The sequence below is a fragment of the Hyperolius riggenbachi genome, chromosome 3 (genome assembly GCF_040937935.1).
Source record: "Hyperolius riggenbachi isolate aHypRig1 chromosome 3, aHypRig1.pri, whole genome shotgun sequence".
Taxonomy (NCBI): domain Eukaryota; kingdom Metazoa; phylum Chordata; class Amphibia; order Anura; family Hyperoliidae; genus Hyperolius; species Hyperolius riggenbachi.
This window is the reverse complement of record NC_090648.1, coordinates 148,994,391-149,018,735: the sequence shown is the minus strand read 5'-3', so window position 1 is coordinate 149,018,735 and position 24,345 is coordinate 148,994,391. Positions and strand designations below refer to the sequence as shown.

At 45.9% G+C, this 24,345-nt stretch overlaps 2 protein-coding genes across 3 annotated transcripts in view; one reads left to right on the top strand and one right to left on the bottom strand.

Annotated features, from left to right (window-relative positions):
- LYSMD4 (LysM domain containing 4) lies at positions 1-24,345 on the bottom strand. Of its 2 annotated transcripts, none has more exons than XM_068275107.1 (3): positions 24,171-24,345; positions 3,307-3,602; positions 1-1,193 (listed from the first exon to the last, which is right to left on the bottom strand). In XM_068275107.1, the coding sequence occupies exons 2-3, from the start codon at positions 3,577-3,579 to the stop codon at positions 636-638; spliced, it is 831 nt and encodes a 276-aa protein (XP_068131208.1). In that variant the 5' UTR covers positions 3,580-3,602; positions 24,171-24,345; the 3' UTR covers positions 1-635. The 2 variants fall into 2 exon arrangements, with proteins under 2 accessions (XP_068131208.1, XP_068131209.1); XM_068275108.1 differs by having other exon boundaries at positions 24,184-24,345.
- Positions 24,002-24,345, top strand: part of RNF212 (ring finger protein 212) — a 37,265-nt gene continuing 36,921 nt past the window's right edge. The window contains exon 1 of the mRNA XM_068275115.1: positions 24,002-24,066. The gene's annotated coding sequence lies outside the window, so the exon portion shown is untranslated. The remainder of the gene's footprint in view (positions 24,067-24,345) is intronic.

Below are 24,345 nucleotides of genomic sequence, written 5' to 3'. Positions count from 1 at the left end.
TTTTTAGACAGCTGAGCAGTCAGAAAATCTGTTCATTTTCCCTTTAACACGTTTATGGAATGTAGGCACTTTAGGAATAGGAACATATACAGTAGCCCCATGGCATATTATTTAACATTACGCTCATATGGTTGTCCCAGCTGTAAGAACAACGTATCTAGTTATAGAACTGAGCGGTCATATGGCACAAAACACGATACAAAAGGAGTAACCATCTCTGCATAACACAAACCTATGAAAAGCAGCATCATAGTACAAGGGCACAAAGCGCTTATAATGGGCCAGGGCTGCTGTGTAAACACAGGTAACATGTAGGGCATTGTTTATATAAATATCTGCTGTACCATCATTTTATAATGAAAACCTGCAAGGTAGATTCTTTTAAAAAAAAAATGTATATCTTGGCAACAATAAATAGAAACACGTTGGTATAACTTGCACCAGAGAAACTTGAGTCATTTTCCTGAAAACCACAAAATATAGTTAGTGCAGTCCTTAGTCTGGCAAGACACCTGGGGCCAGCCGACACACTGCTCCGAGAGGGGAAACTCCTTGCATTCTGCTGGCAGCAGACTGTAAAGTGATGAAGGTAGCCCCGTGTATGAAAACTGAAGGATGTGGAGTGTTCTCACATCTCATCCACCGGTGTCCAGAGGTCTCTGTGTGGTCTGCAGGGTCGCAGTTGACGTTGTGACATTTGGCTGACTCACTGTCGTGTTTGCCAAGTGTGTGGATTTTTCTGTACCTAGTTTTTCATAATAAATAATATAAAACACTGGCAGCACTATCCCAATTAAAAGCATTATCAAAACCGCATTCCACCATTGTATACCCCAGTCGGCACCAAGGTAAGAGTATTTTCGTCTTGGCGCAGCAGGGGTCGCGAGAAGGCTGCCAGAGCCCACGTCAAAAGTTTCACTTAGTAGTTCCTGGTTCTGTGCTGCTGCCTCAATGTTCTCATCTATCTCCCGAAAATAGCGAGTTATGTCCTGACTGTCTTCAGTGGTAACAGAAGTATCATCAGGTGACTCCGTGACAAAGTCCAAAGAAGCTGCAGATCTGCAGTTTTGTGCACTGGACTCCTCGTGGTGCTGCGTAAGAATGCTATGCACCTTCACTGGGATCTTAATCGTCTTTAAGGCATACATGTCTTGCTCGGTGAGAAAATTGTTTACCCTCTTAATATCAGCAACCTAAACGAATAGAGAAAAAGAAAATTGGAAAGAATAGAAAAAAAACAACAACAAACTGTTCTGCATAGTAAAACATGCAAACCAGCATTTGTGGGATGGTATCTGGAGAGTCCGAAGATCCTTTCCAGAAATGGCAAGAGAGACACCAGGAGCCCTGTATCGTGTAGTACTTTGGAATACCACATAAAGCAACAGGATGTAGAAGAGTGATACTCACAAGTGTGGTTTGCACTACTTGCACTGGATGAAGGCCAGTGAGGAACACCCATTCTCACTCGGGTTTTTTGAGATCTTAGCGTCAGGAGGGTCACATTCTACAAAAAGCTGTTGCGAGTTCAAGGAATTTAGAACATAACTGCCCAACTGATTGGGATGTTTTAATTTTTTTATAGGAAACTGTGAGGGAAGAGGCACCCCCCAAAAAAGGGATATAGATTATTCAAAATAATATAAAGATTTTTTACTTCAAAAGGAAGAAAAAAGATTGCTTGAGGTAAACAAGGAAAAAACCACATGAGAGCTGGAGGCGCACACAGTGCTCTAAGTGTTTCTTTCAGACACATGAAGCAATGTATTTTCTTAGGTAAGAAATCTTTACATTATTATTATTTTGGATCATCTATATCCCATTTTCCTGGGGCACCTCTTCCCTCCCAGTCTCCAGCACAATTAATCATTTAGATCAATTTTTGGACTTCAATGATACATGGCATGTACACACATTTACCCAATTTACTCATGGTGCCTTAGGTAATACCTACATACTTCAATGTGAGCGAGATATGAACAACAACTACTACAGCTTCCCTCCCACAGTTCACCAGGGCATGAGGAGTATAGGTACTGCATACACCTACCCACCCTCTTGATGAAAGTCACCCAATCTAAAGGTGCGGCAAACAGGGTAGCAAGATACAAGTTCAAATGGAATCCGCACACTTGTGGAAGGTGATGCTGCCTCCCCCCCCGAAAACAAAACCCTTTAGTTAGACAGATAAAATGGCCAACATGTTTCAGACCACATGCCCTTAGGACATTGGGCTATGATTAAGACCCAGGGGTGATCCAATTGTAGTGGTATGAAACTCAAAATTAAACACAGCAAAAAAACAAAAACAAAAATATAACACGGTAAAGGACTACTATACTTTCACTTGAAGGCATATTTACACAGAGAAAGATCTCCGCTTCCCCTTGATACAGCAGAAGCTTTTCTGCATTGTTAATTCATCTTAGTACACCACAACACCATCTGATAATTTTGGATGGCAGAGACAATCTTTTTAATTAGGAATCTGAGCAAAGTTGAGGTTTTAATTACTAACCCTTATTAGTGCAGTAATTTGGAAACTGATAGGTTTTGTTTTTCCTATTAGTTTTATGCTGTTTAATGTTTTAAATCATATGAAATTTGAGTTTCATGACACTAAACATTAAGTGAGGAAACTCTCTTCAGGTTTGTTACCAGTGATGGGCTTTCGAGCAGTGAACTACTCGAATTCTGAATGCAAATGAGGTTTAATTACTTCAAGGGTGCCCACAGGCTATGGGGGGGTTAACTTACCCAGAAGCCTTCAGGATCGTCTGCGTTCCATTACGTGCCATAGGCGAACTGATAGCCGCGTTCCATGATTCACTACCGCGCTTCCTCTTTCAAGCCAGAAGGAGGAAGCGCGGTAGTGAATCATGGAAAGCGTGTAGCCTGTGGTCACACGTGAATTAAACTTCATTTGAATTTCGAATTCGAGTAGTTACTTTCCCAAATACAGGGAAGATTTTGGATAATATAGAGTCTTCCGGTTTCTCTGCCCCACTATAGTCATTGCAGTGCCGTTCACTCTTGTAGCTACTCAACCTACTTGGTCGAATAGCTGTTTGGGATTACTCAGACAATCTTTGGAACTACTCGCATCTCCCAGTAGTTCTAAAGATTGCCCAAGGAGTTCCGAACAGCTACTTGGTGAAATAATTACATCCGGGGACAGGGCTACAAGATCAGCCAAGCAGAGGAACGGGAATGCTCTATACTATCCAGAGCCTTCCCTCTACTTAGGCAAGTCTTAAACCGGAAGTGACTTTCCTCACTTCAGGTTTGCTTTAGACAACTACTTACTTTGCAGCCATACTGAAGTGCCAGCTTGTTCAGGTTGTCCTCTTGTGTGATGGCCCGCTCCAAGAGAACCACATCACTGACTTTCTCCCGAGAAGCATTCTGACGCTGCAGCTCACCACCCCGTGCGCGCAATTCCATAACATCAAGCTCCTCTTCAGATGAGCTGTCCAGATCAGCTGCTCCATTAGTGAATGTGTAGACACTACTTTCCGCAGAGGAATGGACTGCAGTGGCTGGGTGGAAGGAGTGAGAAGGTCCCCTTTTCAGGCGCATTGTTAGTCAGGCCTTAGAGAAGACTAAAATGAAACAATAGGAAAATGAATTTGTAAGCAATCATGCAATATGCCAGGGACTAACCCACAAATGAGATCAAAAAGTATTAAACCTCTCAGTGTCCACAGTACTATTATAATTGAATTGCATTTACATCAGGGAGAAGCCATTTTCAGAAATTATCTCTAGTGCTGGGTACACAGCAGTAGCAGCTCCTAAGTCATTTCTCTAATCAGATTCAATTAGAGAGAAATTTGTCTCTTGGTCGAATCTGCCCATTATTGCTAGATATATGGATACCTTAACAGTAGATAGAATGAATGTGACCGTTCTGAACCTCTTTGCAACATGACTAGTCTATCTCCACAAAGGGAAATTCTCAGGATTTCCTTTAATTTCAAAATAATTCTGCCAGTTTTTACAAGTATGCAGTCATTTATAGTGCATTTCACTCTGGGCCAAAATATAAGTGAAATTAATACAGTATTCTGTTTTGTTGTGAAACAATATTCAGATTTATTTTGTTTACATACGGTGAGTAAACTAAATGAAAACAACAGAGTTCCACCTTTGAGCTATATTAGCCAGAACAGCAATTAACCCCACTAGTGTGCAGACCTGTCTGACTAGTTACTGGCTCACTATGCATGCAGAAACTGGTGAGGGCTGGCAAAGCTCCAAGCTCATTGCTGGTGAAATGAAATCCATAGCACATAATCAACACTGACTACACCTGGATCTGTCAAATATACAACAAACAGGCAGACATTTTTAAAGATAACATTTAAAGCAATGCATATGTAACATTTATAGTATCCCTTTTAAAAGAAGTGGCTTTTCATCATGATGTGTACATATGTCCCAAGCAACGACAATTAAGAGCTCTACTGATCTTTCCTGCTGAGAAAGTACAAAGTTTACAGACAATGATTGTGCAGCAGAAGTGAACGTGTAATCACAATTCCTGAAGACCAAAGTATACATGCCAAGGTGGCAGAATCCCATGCTGCCAAAACCAGGGTTGATACCTCACTTATCTCATCCAGCTAGAACAAATGTGATTAACCCTTTGGGGACTAGCTGCCTATCCCCCCTTAAGGATGAGGCCCATTTTACATGTAGGGGGGGCATTTGGGGGGAGGTGTGTGTGTGTGTGTGTGTGGGGGGGGTGGTCAGGCAGCCGGATCCACAGTATGGCTGGGTAGGTATGGTGTCCCGTGTGGCCAGGTGTCCCCCGTATAGCCTGCAGCTTTTATTCACCTCCCACGCTTTAGCGATGAGCAGCTGTAGGCCTCTCCGCTCTCGCCAGCATCCTCGCTCACATTGACGTTAAGTTCTGGGTCGCGGCTTGATGACGTCATTGAGCCGGGACCCAACCCATCAGAGCGAGCGGAGATGCCGGCCAGAGTGGATGGGAAAGTCAGGAAGGTGAGTGGATCCTCTTTTTCCCCACCTTTACCGGCGCAGCTCTAACAGTGATCACTACGATCCACCGGCGTTTGTAGCGACCAAGTGATCAGGAGCCAATCGAGATGGCTCCTGATACTGAGGGGAAATGTCAATTGTCATATGACAGCTTAATCTCCCCTCTCGGGTGCTCACGATCGCGTCGGGAGCGGAAACAGCAGGCGGCATAAATCCTACGTCGCATCAGGCTTAGACAGCCACAAGTGTGGAATAGGATTTACATTGCGGCCGCCCCCAAAAGGTTAACCTTTTCTGGACCAGCACCCTCTGCCCCCTTAAGGACCAGAGGGTGCTGGTCCAGCAAACCGCCGCTTCCCGGCGAATCGCCGCAAGTTACCGTCGCTCCCGCCGTACACGCCGCTAGGTCCCCGCCGCAGGCTGCTCTCTCTGCCGTCGCTATGATGGCAGAGCGCTGTGCGCCGGTCAGGAGCCGCTTTCATTGGCTCCTGACCCTGTCACTTCATGTAAGCCAATGGGAACGGCTTACATGAATGACAGGGCCAGGAGCCAATGAAAACTGCTCCTGCCCGGCTCACAGTGCTCTGCCGTCATAGAGGCGGCAGGGCAGCTGATTGCAGCGGGGGCAGAGCGGACCGAGCGACGCGGACGGGCTGGGGCGCGCGGTCAATGGGACGTAGAGTTTACGTCCTGTCAGGACCGCAGTGCCCCCTGCCCGCCGTAGATTTATACTCGCTCGGTCCACAGGTGGTTAAGCAAGGCATCATTAACCTCCTTGGCGGTAATCCCGAGCTGAGCTCGGGGTATGCCGCCGGAGGTCGCCGCTCAGGCCCTGCTGGGCCGATTTGAATTCTGTAAAAAGCAGCACACGCAGCCGGCACTTTGCCAGCCGCGTGTGCTGCCCGATCGCCGCCGCTCCGCGGCGATCCGCCGCGTGCAGCGGCGAAAGAGGGTCCCCCCAGCCGCCCGAGCCCAGCGCAGCCGGAACAAACAGTTCCGGCCGGCGCTAGGGGCTGGATTGGGCGGCTCTGACGTCAGGACGTCGACTGACGTCCATGACGTCACTCCGCTCGTCGCCATGGCGACGAGGAAAGCGAAACAAGATAGGCCGCTCATTGCGGCCTATCTTGTTACTTTCGATTGCCGGAGGCGATCGAAAGTACGCTTCCGGAGCGCCCTCTAGTGGGCTTTCATGCAGCCAACTTTCAGTTGGCTGCATGAAATATTTTTTTTTTTTATTCAAAAAAAAAACACATTGCAGCCTCCCTGGCAAAATAATTAAACCGCCAGGGAGGTTAAGCATGACAGATTAAAGTAAATCTAATGTTAAAGAATGACAGATTAAAGTAAATAGTGGGCTTATTTATGAGTGCACTGGTAAAGTTAGAATTAATGTTCCAATTTCAGTGGCTGAAAGGTAAACCTGGATTAGCTGCTACAGCAGGACTCCACCTTCAGCGGCCATGAAGATATTCAACTTTCTTTTAACAAGTGATATTTGTTGACAGTGCACAGGTATCATTTACATAAGCCTAGGAGTTAAAGGGACAGAAAAGCCTGGAGGCTTCTACCAGCCCCCTGTAGCAGTCCTGTGCCCTCGCAGCCACTCACTAATCCTCTGCCCCCCCCCGCTGCCAGCTAGTTTCGTTTTTGCCAACAGGCCCGACAGGACTGGCCATGCGTAGCTTTCTCCGCATTCCCGACTGTAATTAGCGCTATTGCGGACCGCAATGCGTACAAAAATACGTGTTGCCGCATATCTATGTGTAGGTAATGCGGCAACGCGTATCTTTGTATGCGTTGCGGTCCGCAATAGTGCTAATTACAGTCGGGAATGCGGAGAAAGCTACGCCTGGCCGGGCCTGTCGGCAAAGACGAAACTAGCTGGCAGTGGAGGACCAGAGGATTAGTGAGTGGCTGCGAGGGCACAGGACTGCTACAGGGGGCTGGTAGAAGCCCCAGGTGAGTAAAACTTTTTTTTCTGGATTAAGTGTCCCTTTAAAGCTAAATTGTAGGAATTTCCACGGTGGTCTTCTCCCCCCTCCCCCTTTAGTATATACATGCTAGTATAATAAAAGAGATGGAGCGGGGGGTGTTTAAGCATTTAAGGTTAGGCGTCAGTACAGGGAAGGTTCTGTGTGAGAATAGGGATAAGTTTAGCTGTAAAAAAGTATTGTTATCATTTAACAATATTTTCCTATCAAATTAGCACTACATAAGAGTAAATTTACTACTGTACTATTGGCAATTTCCGGCCACCCCTTTTGCATTTATGCTTACAGAGACCCTCCTTCAAAAATGCCTAGCGGCTGTCTTTAAAGAGGACCAGAGAAGAAGCACCCTCATGTATTTTATTACATTTATCAGTGGAAACATGACAGTAAACACCTACCCTGCTTTTAGTTTCATTCTTCTCTGCTTAATCTGTCTGTTACCAGCTGTGATAAGAATCCCTGACTGAGCATTCAGTCTAGGTTTGACCTGGAATCATTATAGCTGAGTCAATCTTCTGTGGAGTCTTTTCAAGCCCAAGCCTGCCCCCTCCTGGCTCAGCCTTCCTGCTTTGCATACTCAGAGCTGATGACATGGGAGGGGCTGCTCCTGCTGAGAGAAGCTCTGAAACAAACAAGTGTGGCTGTGTGATCTGTGTGACTGTGCAGCCAGTCATCATTATCTACTGTATGCAGGTTCATTTCTACGAGAGACACTTCCTACAGACAGCCACACAGCATACCAGAATAATAAAGTTGAAAGCACACAGAAGAAAGCCTGCAGTAGCAGCCCTGCTTGACTATCCTTTCATAGAGCCTTAGAGAGCACATCCAGAACATCTCATAACCTGGAAGCAGAAGGGATATGAGCCGGCGGCCATATTGGATTTTTCCTGGAGCAATAATGGATTAAAAAAACACTCAAAAAGGCACACCAGAGTGGCGAAATTATCAGGTAGAGCATTTATTCTTTACAAGCTATCGATTGATATGTTTATTTGTGTGAATCGTTCATCTCTGGTTCTCTTTAACCAGTTCGCATTCAGTCGTTTTTCACTTTATGCATCCGAGCAATGTTCACCTCCCATTCATTAGCCTATAACTTTATTACTACTTATCACAATTAACTGATCTATATCTTGTTTTTTCCGCCACCAATTAGGCTTTCTTTGGGGGGTACATTTTACTAATAGCCACTTTACTGTAAATGCATTTTAAAAGGAAGAATAAGAAAAAAAAGGCAAAAAAATCATTATTTCTCACTTTTCGGCAATTATAGTTATAATTGTATATGCCCATTTGTCCCGGTTATTACACCGTTTAAATTATGTCCCTATCATAATGTATGGCGACAATATTTTATTTGGAAATAAAAGTGCATTTTTTCCGTTTTGCATTCATCACTATTTACAAGCTTATAATAAAAAAAAAAAATGAAATATTTCATCTTTACATAGATATTTAAAAAGTTTAGACCCTTAGGTAAGTTTGTGTTTTTTTTTTTTTTTTTAATTGTAATGTTTTTTTGTTTTTTTTTTCAATTAAACATTTTATGTGGGTATTTTTGGGAGGGTGGGATTTAAATTGTATTTTTTTTAGTAAATATGTGTATTTTTATTTTTATTTAACATTTATCTGTAGTTTACTTTCTGGCCACAAGATGGCAGCCATGAGTTTGTTACAGTGACGTCACTCTAAGCGTAACACGTACACTTAGAGCGACGTAGGGGAAATAGGAAGCAGAAAAAGCTAGGCTTCCGAGAGAAGCTGTCGCTTTTTCTGCGGGGGAGAGGAATCAGTGATCGGGCACCGTTGCCCGATTCACTGATTCGCTGGCTAACAAACCGCGGGCCGGGAGCGCATGTGCACGCGCGCGATCGGCCGCGGGAACGCGCAGGAGCGCACATGGCTTCCTGGACGAGAGTTTCACGTCCAGGAATGTCAAATAGTTAAGGGAGGCATGCAGGAAGATCAGTATGTGGCCTGCAATCTGTTCCCTTTTTGAAGATACTACCAGCCAGGGATATAAATGCATATTAAAGTGAACCTGAGGTGACAAAAAAAACCCAACAACTTTAACCTCCTTGGCGGTCTGATTCTTTCCAGATTTTAGGGTCTAAAAGCGGTGCAATTTTTTTTCACTCTTTCAGACCCTAAAACCTGAAAAAAAAAAATCATTCTGGCAGGGAGATCTGCAGCAAAATAAAAAAAAAAAAATGTACCTTCCTGGGCTCCTGTGCTGCAGTTTTCTCTTTGCCCACAAGATGGCGCTAATATACATATAAACGAACTTCTCTATATTTCTCTAATATAGAGAAGTTCGTTTTCAATATTAGCCCCGCCCCCGATGACGTCACGCTGCCACCACTGCTCTGCTGCCACCACGGCTGCGCTGCTCCAACTGGCTGCCGGGTCCCCGGAAGAATAGCGGGGACATGGGGGATCCCGGCGGCCAGGGAAAGACCCCACACTGCCAGGGAGAAAGGCTGGAGTCCCGCTGCGCAGCGAGATCGCGCGCGGGACTCCACAACTTCAAGTAAAGCTCTGCAATGCATACCCCGACCTGAGCTCAGGATCACCGCTAATAGCTTGTTTTTTCTACCCCGAGCTCAGGTCGGGAAAACCGGCAAGGAGGTTAAAGCAGTAGGATCAGCCATACTATGCCAGGGAAAAAAACAAAACACATATATAAGTAGATAAATACTTGATCTACTTACATAACACATGTATTATACTGTCCACGTTTTGATTTCAGTGAATGTTATATAGTAAACTACGAGAATTCTGTTCCTGGTGGGGGCCATGTCTTTTGCCCACAGTTAAGGCTAACTCATGATGTCATTTCTGCCCTTTACTTTTTTTCTTGTCTCCTCCAATCGCTGAGTCACCTCAGCCTTGCTTGTAAACACAAGTGAGTAGGGGATTAGGTTTCAGATAAGAAGCTGGCAGGGAAATAAAGGGAAGAGGAGGAATAGATTATAGATAAAAAGAACCCCCAGCATGCAATTTTTTGGCACAACTGCTAAAGGGCCAGTGTTCCTTAAGTATGTGATAACTCCAAATCATAACAGCAGAAAAAGTTTTGAAAGTTTTGAATGCAGGATTAGCATCTTTATCACTTAATTCACTCAGACCAGTTGCTGTTGAAATTTGATTTTTATGGCGACGATACCGCTTTAAAGGACACCCCAGGCGAAAATAAACGATTGTATCCATCTTACTTCTCCTAAAAATGACTTAGGCCCCATTCACATCACAAACGCGGATGGCCACGCATGCGGAACGCAACGAATGCGAACGCACATCTGCGTTTGTGTGCGTTGCATGGCTGATCCCATCACTGAAAAGTAAATGGGACAGCCACGCGTTTTTACAAAAAATGCGTGCAGCATGCGTTTCCGGACCGCACAGGTCCGGAACGCATGCAGTGTGAACATCAGACATTGCACTCTATGCAATGTCTGATGTCGTGCATGTCGGCCACCTGCACGCGTTTCCAAAACGTGGCTGGAAACGCGTGCAGTGTGAACGGGGCCATAAGATATTCCACAGTTTTATTTTATGTTTAAATCTACTTTTAAGTTTTAACTGTTTTATTGTTTTTGCTCAATGACACATTCATTGAAGTATGCCTCCACTTTGCCTGTTTCAAGTGCCATGACATCAAATTTGCGTGTCCCGTCGCTGACTGCCGCTGCTCAGCCCCTCCTATGCAGCTCAGCAGAAGTATGGAGATCTCCATTGGGCTGAACCAAAACCAATGGGAATCCTCAGCTATAGGGAGAATTCTCATTGGTTCATGGTGGACCAATGAAAATTCTCTGTATTGCTAGGAAGAATTGGCCTAATGCAGTTTATGAAAAAGCCCCAAGCTCCTGCTGGCTTCTGGGCTGAGTATAGACGGACCGAGCACCAGCAGGACAGGTGAGCGGCAGTGTGTATTGGCAGACGTGATCGTAGGAAAAGTGATAGAAGCGAACATGGAGTGAACGGTATCAGTTGGTGCAAGTGGATGCAAAACGGATGGGAACGCCTAGCAGATGCGCTTCCGTTTTGCATCCACTCTAGCGTGAGCTGGCCCTAACATAGGATCTGGTCCATTTACTTCCACTAAGTGCATGCCAGCGTGAACCAACCCTTATGATTCTCAACGTATGTAACAAAAACTATTTTCTATATTTCCCACAGTCCTAATGAAAAATAATAAATCTCGATTTTATCAAACATAATAGTTACATAAAAAAAATTACACATTTACAACTCATTCTATATGTTAACAATTTAAATAGCAGTGAATCTTCTGGAACCTCATTCATAAACCTCTGCTGACTAAAAGCCAACAAAAAGAGTGAAAGAATGTGGCATTCATCAATACCGTGGTTCTTTGCTTAGTGGGAGTATCAACCATTATGAAGCATGCTGCGCTGAGGAGAAAGTTCAAAAAGATTGGTTTTTTTTTTAGTTCCCCCCCCATAATTATGAAGAACCTCCATCATGTAGTGTATGTATTGTAGTCTTGGGACAGTTTCTGCGTATTGCATGTCTGTACATTTTATTGTAAATAAATATATTGAATGTACCCAGCTTACTGCACCACATAGATTCACTTTCTTTTGCAATGCAATTTTCATGTGCAGAGAGTTGTCAGGACTTTTACCATTTTGAGCTAAACATGAAGTAGAGGGGAGCTGCAAGAAGGAAGCAGCCAGTCCCTGGGAACACAGATCACCTGACTTCCACCGCTTTGTGGGCAGCACTGCAGCTTCTATAGAGTTTCAGTGATAATCTGCTGATTGGTTGTAATGCTAGCCATGAAGAGTTAAGCCTGGTATATACATACGAGGCACCTCTGCTGTCAGCTTCATGCTTTCCAGAGTGAAGGGCAAACCTCTATCAACATGCTGAGAGAGGGCCCGTTCACACTGCACGCGTTTCCATATGCGTTTTGGAAACGCGTGCGGGGGGCCGACACGCAGGACATCAGACATTGCATAGAGTGCGGTCCGGGAACGCATGCTGCACGCAGATTTTACAAAAACGCGCGGCTGTCCCATTCACTTTTCAGTGATGGGATCAGCCACGCAACGCATACGAACGCGGATGGCGTGCGTTCGTACGCGTTGCGGTCCGCACTTTGTAGTCTGAACGGGCCCTAAGGCCTGGGGCACACCAGAGGAGTTTTTCTGAGCGTTTTGAGTTTCTAAATCTGCTGCTAATGTTATCCTATGTGTCTGTGCACACTGGAGCAATGAGGTTTTGTGAAAAAAAAAACCATAGCATTACATTGGGAAGAGCTTTTGAAACCTCTAAAAGCTCTTCACAATGTAATGCTATGGGGTTTTTTACAAAACCTCATTGCTCCAGTGTGCACAGACACATAGGATAACATTAGCAGCAGATTTAAAAACTCAAAACGCTCAGAAAAACTCCTCTGGTGTGCCCCAGGCCTAACATTGTTCTAATTATGTGTATCTAAATATACCTGTGTGTTATTTGAGCCATTCTAAATGGGAATAAATGGGAGGGTGTCCTAATTTATTCTTAGAGTGTAACCCATGCGCAGGCGGCCACGACTGAGCCTGTTAACGGGGCTGATCGCGACTGAACGGTAAGAGACTCACGTGCTTATGGGGCTGGAGGAAGCCCCGGGTAAGTATTGATTGTTTACATTTGTTCAGCTCTGGTTTAAGGTGGCCACACACACACCATACAATTTTCATGCAATCTGGCTGTACAATCAATCACCAAGTCCTGTTATACTACATCGATGTTGGTAAGATTGTATAAAAATTGTACAGTTAGATTGCATGAAAATTGTATGGTGTGTGGCCACCTTAGGCCCCGTTTACATTTTATCAGTTGCTCTCAGTTATAACTGAAAGGACAACTGATTTTCAAAGTAATGCCAATGTTTTCCTATGGCACAGTTCACACTATATGCGTTTTAACTGAAAGATTTTTCATACTGCACTGCTATAAAGAAAAAAACCGCGTACCAACTGATTAAGTGTAAACGGGGCCTAACTTTAAGCAATAACTGCATTTTTATAGAATTACATTTTACAGAAGATTTTAAAGCGTATGGTGACCAGTGCTGGGTCCCTTGTTCAAATCCCAGCCAGGGCACCATCTCCACGGAGTTTGTATGCTCTCATGTCTGTGTGGGTTTCCTCTCACATCCCAAAAACATACAGACAGGTGATTGACAAGACTATATACCATATTGTTCTGAATATAAGACACACTTTTTCTCCCCCCCCCCCCAAAAAAAAATGGGGAGAGAAAGTCCCTGTGTCTTATATTCCACAGACAGGGAGTACCTGACTTACAATCATATGCCGACACGAACCGCTGTGACATCAGGGACTCTCTGTATACCTGTGTGGTCCTCGGGTCCCCCACGCCTACTCCGCTCCCCCTGTGTAAAAACAATAGGGTCCCCCACGCCTACTCCGCTCCCCCTGTGTAAAAACAATAGGGTCCCCCACGCCTACTCCGCTCCCCCTGTGTAAAAACAATAGGGTCCCCCACGCCTACTCCGCTCCCCCTGTGTAAAAACAATAGGGTCCCCCACGCCTACTCCGCTCCCCTGTGTAAAAACAATAGGGTCTCCCACGCCTACTCCGCTGCCCTTGTGTAAACCAATAGGGTCCCCCACGCCTACTCCGCTCGCCCTGTGTAAAACAATAGGGTCCCCCTGCCTTCTCCGCACCCCCTGTGTAAAATAGGGTCCCCCACGCCTACTCCGCTCCCCTGTGTAAAAACAATAGGGTCCAGCACGCCTACTCCGCTCCCCCTGTGTAAAAACAATAGGGTCCCCCACGCCTATTCCGCTACCCCCGTGTAAAAACAATAGGGTCACCACGCCTACTCCACTCCCCCTGTCTAAAAACAATAGGGCCCTCCACGCCTACTCCGCTCCCCCGGTGTAAAAACAATAGGGTCCCCCACGCCTACTCCGCTCCCCCTGTGTAAACCGATAGGGCCCTCCACGCCTACTCCGCTCCCCCCGGTGTAAAAACAATAGGGTCCCCCACGCCTACTCCGCTCCCCCTGTGTAAAAACAATAGGGTCCCCCACGCCTACTCCGCTGCCCCTGTGTAAAAACAATAGGGTCCCCCACGCCTACTCCGCTGCCCCTGTGTAAACCAATAGGGTCCCCCACGCCTACTCCACTCCCCGTGTAAACCAATAGGGTCCCCCAAGCCTACTCCGCTCGCCCTGTGTAAAACAATAGGGTCCCCCCTGCCTTCTCCGCACCCCCTGTGTAAAATAGGGTCCCCCACGCCTATTCCACTACCCCTGTGTAAAAACAATAGGGTCCCGCACGCCTACTCCGCTCCCCCTGTGTAAAAACAATAGGGTCCTCCACACCTACTCCGCTCCCCCTGGTGTAAAACGATAGGGCCCTCCACGCCTACTCCGCTCCCCCTGTGTAAAACGATAGGGCCCTCCACGCCTACTCCGCTCCCCCCAGTGTAAAAACAATAGGGTCCCCCACGCCTACTCCGCTCCCCCTGTGTAAAACGATAGGGCCCTCCACGCCTACTCCGCTCCCCCCCGGTGTAAAAACAATAGGGTCCCCCACGCCTACTCCGCTCCCCCTGTGTAAAACGATAGGGACCTCCACGCCTACTCCGCTCCCCCCGGTGTAAAAACAATAGGGTCCCCCACGTCTACTCCACTCCCCCTGTGTAAAACAATAGGGTCCCCCACGCATACTCTGCTCCTCCTGTGTAAAAACAATTAGTGGTAGTGTCTCACCTCATCCAGCAATTCCAGCGGCAAGCACAGACCACCTCTCTCCTGCACGGCTCCCCCTAGTGATGACATCTGCTGATGAAGCAATCATAACTAGAGGAGCAGCACCGGAGATAAGAGGTCTGCGCTCGTCGCTGGAAGAGGTAAGATACTGCCGCTCATATATATATTTTTGATTTATGCCATGCTGCTTTCTTCTATGTAATAACAAAAAACCCTGAGCTCAAACTGACACCAAGTCTGCAAAATGACACCAGTAAAAATTAATTAAAACCAAAATATTACCTGAACAAGTCTGCAAACATAATGAAACTGCAGTAGCAATTAATGAATCATGCTCCTGCTTCTTTGTCGGAAACAGGAAATTGCAAGACTAAAGTCCAAAAAAAGTCAGCACTCCAAGCAGTGGTTATAAAAAAAGTTTTTAAACCACTGCAGAAAAAGCCAAGACACACTAAATGTATTTGTGGTCAGGTTAACTACCCCAGAGGTGCAGAGTACTGACCGTGTCTACGCCCATCAAAACTGTACTGCACTGGCCAACCTTCATTATACCATCTGCCCATTTACTGCCTCGACAATGGGGTCCTAGAGGTCCCCAAATGTTGTATTTTACTGCAATGGATTAAAACATCATAACCACTCCTCAGAGCGTGGGCTTTTTAGGACTTTTTTCCCTAAACATATGGAAAGCTCCAAAAAAGTGCTGGAAAAAGTGGAATGCTGTGTGATTTAAAAATACATGGAAAATTTCAAATGAACGGCCAGGACATGCGTTTCCCAAGTGAGGCTATTAACTACAATAGCCTGTGCAACCATCCTTAGCGAAGTGTGCACAATTGCAGATAGTGTGTTACCTGCCTTAAAGAGACTCTGAGGCAGGGAGCACACTTGACTGTTTTCGTGCACGTTTTCTGCACAGAAAAACTGAGAACTCATGTTACTAATGTTACTCATGAGAACTAATGTTAATGGGCTAGTCCACACTTAATATGTTATTCGCATGCAGAAAAAAACCTGACATTCTGCATCCTGATTCTGCACATTTTGTCAGTTTTCTCTATCAACTACATCAGCTGCTATGAAAAAACCCACGCGTTTTCCTGCATAGAAACACACTTGGTGTGCAGAAAAAGTATGCAGAAAAACGCGCGCGGAAAACTGAAAGGCAAGTGTTTTCCCTGCCTCAAGAGAGTCTGAAGCCTAAAAAAAAAAATACCTCTTTTTACTGGGAAGTCCTCTTCAGCAATAAGACCATAGCTGAAACGCTCCATTCCCGCGGCAGAACGATCAATTAATACCCCCAAAATCCCAGGGCAAATTTCCACGACTTTCCAGGTCGTGGAATTTGCTGCCCAGGGGACGCAAAGCTTTGCGCTGTAGCTCTTCCTCTGCTTGCATTAGTCTCCACCTTTTTCTTGTAAGAAGACAGAGGGGCGGGAGGAGGCGGAGATTGACACCAGCAGAGGCAGAGCTACTGCACAAAGCTCTGCCTCTACCCAGAAGGAGCCCCGAATTTTGCCCTGGGGATTTTGGGGGTATTAATTAATAGTTCTGCCGAGGGAATGCAGCGTTTCAGCCCATCTCTGAAAATTAATGTTAAATATTGTTTGCACTCGTGCTCCCCCTCCATGTATGACTGCGGCCATAGTAGTGAGTACCTAACTCTACCTCCTATACTTATAACCTTATGCCTGGTATACACCATGCAATTTCCCATCAGATAGATGGGTCGAATAGATAATTTCCAAAAGGTCCAATCTGATTTACGATCATTTTTCTGATCACTTCTATACAAAATCAATCAGGAAAACTATCGGAAATCAGATAGAACCTATCGAAAATTATCTATTTAACCCATCTGACAGAAAATGTAATGGTGTGTACTAGGTATTAGACCCTGAACAAGCATGCAGCAGACCAGGTGTATCTGACATTATTGCCAGATCTGACAAGATTAGCTGCATGCTCATTTCTGGTGTAATGCTGGGAATACACCATGAGATTTTTTGGCAGATAGATGGTTCGATAGAATAGATAATTTCTGACAGGTCCGATCTGATTTTCGATCGTTTTTCTGATCGATTTCTCATAGAAGTGAATGGAAATCGATCGGAAAACTGATTGGAATATCGATCGGACAGTAAATCTCCTAAAAAATCTCAAGTATTACCAGCTTTAGTCATTACTGCAGCAGAATAGATCAGTGTAAAAGGAAATAAATATGGCAGCCTCCATATCACTCTCACTTTAGCTGTTCTTTAAAGAGAATCTGTAACGTCAAAACGTCCCCTGGGGGGTACTCACCTCGGGTGGGGGAAGCCTCAGGATCCTAATGAGGCTTCCCACGCCGTCCTCCGTCCCTCAGGGGTCTTGCTGCGGCCCTCCGTACAAGATGGCGTCATTATTTACCTTCCCGGCTCCTGCGCAGGCGCTCTGACGGCTCCGAAGTAGGCGGAAATACCCGATCGCCGTCGGGTCTGCTCTACTGCGCAGGCGCAAGTTTCCGGCGCCTGCGCAGTAGAGAGGACCCGACTGAGATCGGGTATTTCCGTGTAGTTCGGAGACGAAAGCAGCCACAGCGCCCCCGCTGGAGCCAGCAAAGGTAAATATTGAATTGGACAGTCGGGTCTGTCGCCGGCTGTTCGGAGGGCTGCAGCGAGACCCCCGTGGGACCGAGGATCCCAAGGCGAGTACCCCCCAGGGGATGTTTTTGATGTTACAGAGTCTCTTTAAGGGATACGTCCAGGGGGAAAAAAAAAAATCGACTTACCTTGGGCTTCCTCGCTAGGTCGGCTTCTTCTGCGCTCCACTGCTGACATCATCAGGACTGTACTGCGCAGTAGTTCTGCGCCTGCGCAGTGCTGATGACATCAGCGGTGTGTCGCAGAAGAAGCCGACCCGGAAGCCAAGCTGGGGAGGTTGGCTTCTGCAGCGGAGAAGATCGGGAGCCACCGGAGCTGCGGCGAGGACACAGGACGGCTGCCAGGGGCTGGAGGAAGCACCAGGTAAGTGGATTTTTGTTTTGTTATTTTCCCTGGACGCATCCTTTAGCTTACGACTTGTTGAAGTATAAAAATATGTAGACAGGTATACACCAAACAAAACAAAAAACTGATATCGATGTCCATCCTATAACTATATTCATGTTAACCAACAGCAAGTACTGTAACCCTTACTACTAGTGTTGACGTGTTTGAGTCCTTCAAATTCGGAACGTGGGTCCGAATTATTCCAATCAGAACCTGAATTTTTGTATATGTGCCCAGCAGCAGTGGGTGTTAATTTACCAGTGTCGCCACCTCTGGCCGCTGTGCTCAATGTCACATTACAGCTCTCCAAAATTTCCTCCTCTTGGCTGCGAAGGAGGAAGTATTGGAGAGCTGGCACATGACATGGAGGGCATTGCTTAGAGGCTGCGACAAGAGTGAGTTAACACCCACTGCCATGGTGCACTTGTACAAAGGTTCAGGTTCTGATCGGAAGAATTCATACACAAGTTCCAAATCTGAATTATTCTAACACGTCAACACTATTTAGCGCCGCTATGCTCCACCCCATCCCAATTTTTCACCCCCCTTCTTCCTTCACAAGTAGACTAGCTCCTTTGCGTTTATTTTCCTTCAGCACCAGGGGCATTGCAAAAGAGAGAGAGAGAGAGAGAGAGAGAGTGTGAGTGAGTGAGTGAGTGAGTGAGTGAGTGAGTGAGTGAGTGAGTGAGTGTTCAAAGACCAACAAGGTAAAGGAATCCCCAAAAGTAAGACCGTACCACCATTTTAATAATGTATATACTGTGTCTACTTTTTTTATTGTTTTTACATAGACTTATTTACTTGTTATTCTGCATATTTCTAATAAACTTCTGTTCAGTCTCTATTTAGGGTGCTACTCTACTTTAGAGGACCCAGCAGGAAACCTCATAGGGAACAGTTCTCCAATCACAGCATCCTCTTCAGTGTTCTCCCCAGGCTCTTTTTGCCGAGTGCTCCACCCGGCTAGTTTTGGTGAGCACCCGGTTGTCATTGGCTTACCTTCTATGTTGCAAGGAGAATCGCAGGCCCTGCATTCTCTCACCGCGTCCCCACCTGGCTGGAAGAAAATTCTGGGGAGAACACTGCTCTTATGGCCCATACTCACGAGGGACTTTTGTCGCCTCAACACGCGGCGCGCGCGTGTTGCGGCGACAGGTCGCCCGTGAGTATGGGCCGTCGCACGCGCGCGCGCCCCCGAACTGTCGCCCGTCGCTATGTCGCCATGCGATTGAAACTTTCAATCGCATGGCGACAGTCGCCGCTGCCCCCCCGCCGCAACTGTCGCTAGTCCGCGTGAGTACGCGGACTAGCGACAGCAACCTCCATTGAGGTTCACAGACCTTCCGGTGAGCTTCCGGCGGGGGGAGGAGGAACGTCAGCGACAGCTTCCGCCTTGCCGCTGGTCCCTCTTCCGCATGTGTACGCGGAGGGACCTGGCGAGAAGCTGTCGCCGGCCTGTCGCCCACACGCTCACGTGTGCTGGCGACAGGCGAGTTTTGCAGCCCGTGAGTACGGGCCATTACAGCACAAAGCATTGTGATTGGCCAAATAGTGTGGGCATAGTGTGGTTTATCACAACCTATTGGAAACCTAGCAGTTCAGGGTATGAGGGTGCTATCCACCCAATCACATTAGCTGAATTTCCCTATGAGGTTTCCTGCTGGGTCCCCTAAAGTAGACTAGAGCCTATTTCAGCTTCATCATTGCTCCCTCCAATGAACAGTCAGAGTTAATTTCTTTAAGGATTGACTGACTGGATCTTCTTGCAGGCCAAGGGACTGTCAAAAGTCTTCAGCACAACAATACAAATATGTTTGGCTCCCAGCATTCCTTATGGTGTAACTCTCACAATCATACATTACTACAGGAAAAATAAACGAATCTAATAAACTACATATATAGTATTGGGCACTAGTAGGGTTAAAGTGATTCAGTGGGGAAACCTCATAGGGAAATTCCGCTGACATGATTGGGTGGACAGCACCCTTACAAACTCTTTTGGTGCCCAAAGCACAATTTTTTCAATTAGATAATTTAGCTTGATTATTGCGTTAGATTGAATATAAAGATTTTTCCAACATGTCAGATCGGATTTTTATTGAATAAATGAATAAATGGGATAATCATTCGTTTTTCTTGATTAAAAAAAAAAAAATAAATGGGAAAAAAAAAAAACGAACATTTTTATAGTACCGTGTATGACCCCCATTAGGTTTCATATACGTTGTAGCAATAATATGCCCACAAAATTCAGCCAATTAGAACACTTCAAGTTGTAGAGGGTGCTGCAATTGGTGAACTGTTCCCTATGAATGAAGTTTCCTGCTGGGTCACCTTAACCATACTAGCTCCTTTTATTGAAATAGTGGTGCAGTCCTACTTTTGGGGATACCTTTCCCTTGTTGTTGTTCATAGTAGAGTGCAAGCTGATTCTACAGGAATTAAAGGAGTACTGTAGGGAGGAAAAAAAAAAAAAAAAAAAGTTGAACTTACCTGGGGCTTCTAATGGTCCCCCGCAGACGTCCAGTCCCCGCCTCCGGTTCACTTCCTTAATCTGCAACTTTAAAGTCAGAAAACCCCTGCGCCTGCGTGTCCGCATCCTAGCTCCCGCTGACGTTAATGGGAGTGTACTGTGCAGGCCCAGTACGGTCTGTGCGGTACGCTCCCGGTGACATCAGTGGGAGCTAGGACGCGGCCGTGCAGGCGCAGTGGTTTTCCAGCTTTAACCTCCTTTGCGGTAACCCAGAGTCAGGCTCGGGTGGGAAATCCACAGCTCAGAGTGGTAATCCTGAACTGGATCCATTGGAGGTGTGGAATGTGCAGGGCTGCTGCAGATCTTTCTAGCAGTATGTTTTTTAGGGTCTAAAAGCTTGAGGGAAAATTGCCCCGCTTTTGGACAAAAAATTAAATATGAAATCATTTATTCGCAGCAAAATGGCCGTAGAGGGGACCGGGGGCGGAAAAATAGGTGTGGCCATGACATTGTAGGAGCGGAGCATAACCGTAACCCCAAAGCAGCAAATATAGCCAACTATGACCATTAAAGTGGACCCAAATTAAAAATACAAGATTTCAGAAATAAAATCTATTTTCTAAATTATAATAAATAGCAGCCTTTTTTCAGCTGCATGATGACAAATATAAAATATTTTTCATTTATTGGAGCAACCCCTCCCTTCCTTTCATATTGCCGGGACAGAATCTGGCAAACTGGTGGAGTAGATGGTGTCTGGCAAAGGAGGAATTGCTAATGGCTGCACCTTGTATAACCATAGTTATAAAAAGAGAAGGGTGAAAAGCATGCACTCAAATGCTCATAGGCTTGAAGGAGTGTTTATTTATCTTTGTATGTGTCAGAGTGGTGCAACTAAATATTTTGAATTAACCACTTTACCCCTGCCCGTACGGATTTCTCCATCCCTTTTTCCATTCTTTAACCCCCAGGGACAGAGAAATCCGTACTTTGCGCACTCCCGCCGCTGCCCGCGCTCCCGCTCGTAAACACGCCGCCCGCCGCTAGTAAACACGCCGCCGCCCGCTCGCCCGGAGATCAATGAACGGGAAAATCCATTCCCGTTCGTTGATCTTAGCCCCGCAATGATCCGCTGCTCTCCGATGGGCAGCGCGATCATTGTGAAACGATACAAACTTACCCAGCCTCCAAGTACTTCTTACAAAGCTTCCGGAAGGACGCTTGGAGGTCGCATTAAAGCAAAAAGTTACTGTGGCCATCTTGTGGCCAAATAGTAAAACTACACCCTACACATTTTTCACATACAAATAAATTACTTTTACACAAAAAATTAACTCATTACCTCCCACACTCCCAAATTTTTTTTTTTTTTTTTGTAATAAAAAAAAAAAATTAAAAAATGTACAATAAAAAAAAAAATACATAAATAGTTACCTTAGGGACTGAACTTTTTAAATATTTATGTCAGGAGGGTACAACACTGTTACTTTATAAACTATGGGCTTGTAATTAGGGATGGACGCAAAACTGAAAAAAATGCACCTTTATTTCTAAATAAAATACTGGCGCCAAACATTGTGATAGGGACATAATTTAAATAGTTTTATAACCGGGACAAAAGGGCAAATGCATTTCATGGGTTTTAATTACAGTAGCATGCATTATTTAAAAACTATAATGGCCGAAAACTGAAAAATAATTAATTTTTTCCCCACATTTTTCCTATTTTCCCATTAAAACACATTTAGAATAAAATAATTCTTGGCATAATGTCCCACCTAAAGAAAGTCTAATTGGTGGTGGAAAAAACAAGATATAGATCGTTTAATTGTGACAAGTAATGATAAAGTTATAGACGAATGAATGGAAGGAGCGCTGAAAGGTGAAAATTGCTCTGGTGGTCAGGGGGTAAACCCCCTCAGTGGTGAAGTGGTTAAAAAAAAATTTGGTTTGGGTCCGCTTTAAATAATAAATGCACCAACAGTTACCCCAGACACCAGAAAAACACAACGTGGGCAACATTTCAGCAGAAAACAAAAGTAATGTGGGCAGCATTTCAGCAGAAAACAAAAGCAATGTGGGCAGCATTTCAGCAGAAAACAAAAGCAATGTGGGCAGCATTTCAGCAGAAAACAAAAGCAATGTGGGCAGCATTTCAGCAGAAAACAAAAGCAATGTGGGCAGCATTTCAGCAGAAAACAAAAGCAATGTGGGCAGCATTTCAGCAGAAAATAACGCAGTGGGCAGCATTTCAGCAGAAAATAACGCATTGTGGGCAACATTTCAGCAGAAAATAACGCAATGTGGGCAACATTTCAGCAGAAAATAACGCAATGTGGGCAACATTTCAGCAGAAAATAACGCAATGTGGGCAACATTTCAGCAGAAAATAACGCAATGTGGGCAACATTTCAGCAGAAAATAACGCAATGTGGGCAACATTTCAGCAGAGAATAACGCAATGGGCTCTATTTATAAAACTGTTACCGCAAGTTTTCCGCTCAAAACAGCGGACTTTCCCGACACTTTAGCAAAGTGGGCATTCATAAAAGCTGTTCCCGCATGAAAATCTACAATTCCCCAGCAGAGCGAGAAATTTCCGCCTTCTGCTGTGTTTTTCTAGATTTATCTAGAAAAAAGTACCAAAATGGCCATTCATAAAGATTAGAGGAAGCGGTACGTGGACGGGAAATACCGCTTCCTCGAAGTTTGCGGATTACATACAAGTGAATGGGACAGACCTGCCAGAGAGAGCAGTGCATGGAGGGACTCTGCCCGCGTAAGTGTTTCCGCATGCCTTCCGACAGCTTACCGCCAGCCTTCAGTGGGAGATCTCCGCACTTGCATCGCAGCTGCCAACATTTTTTTGAATGACCACACAGAAGTCTAATATACCGCTGCGGTATTTTCCCTCCAGGAGTTTTTTCGCCACAAAATTTTTATGAATAGAGCCCAATGTAAGCAAAATTTCAGCAGAAAATAACGCAGTGGGCAACATTTCACCTACAAAAAAAAGGAATTTACTCACCTGACAGAAGTCCCCTCACCTGGCCAGCCTCTGGCGTGCAGCTCCCCAGACGATATTGCTCCTCCAATGTCCCGCGCTGAATAGAATAGCAGGGCTACGGGAAGATGTCGTCCGAAGCCCTGTACTAGAGACCAAATAGTCTCCAATACAGGGCTTCGGACGTCATCTTCCCGTAGCCCTGCTCTGCCTGCCGGAAGACTATACAGTTTGGTGCGGGGCTGCAGGCTATGAACTGGCGCGGTGTTTATTGGACACCGCGGCCAGTTCATGCAATGGACAGTGGCCAGAGTCCCGAGGCCGGGACGTCCCGCGGCTAAAAGCGGGACGTCTCCTGAAACCTCATGCAGCCTGGGACAGGGGACCCCGAATCCGGGACCTGTCCCGGGTAAAGCAGGACGTATGGTCGCCGTAGTTAAAGTCGCAAATTCCAGAAGTGAACCAAAGGCGGGGACCGGAGCATCGGTGAGTGGCTGCGCGGGCACAGGACGTCTGCGGGGGACCATTACAAGCCACGGGTAAGTTCAACTCTTTTTTCCCCCTACAGTAGTCCTCTAAATGCCCAGAGTGAAGTGCACAGCTGTGGTCAGTGGCTTCCACTTCCTAGCCACCCATAGTTTTTGGTGGGACCAAAACAGGAAGTTTAGAAGATTCTCTCCGTCAGGGCCACAGACAGAAGTTAGAACGTGATCTCGCACTCCCCCATACACATAGATACAGAGGGAAGGTTTGGCGATGAGCACAGTGCAGTTCTCTAGAGAAGTAACAGAGATAATGCAGGTAGCTGCAGTTCGCTACAGCTGCGCAGCTATAGGGGGTCAGTCATGAGCGCAGTACATGGCGTTTCTATAGTCTATAGTGCACAGTTGCTGTCAGCAGCCTACCTATATGGCGTACCCTGTACGGTGCTATGACAGGCCGTACATCCCCAGGCTGGGCTGTTCTGGTAGCTGCACTCCACGCCTTCTCCCCGGCTCCTCCAGCCGCTGTGTCTGCGTGGGAAACACGCCTCTCCCCAGCCACCTGGAATTGCTCTAAGGATTGAGGCAGGCAAAGGAG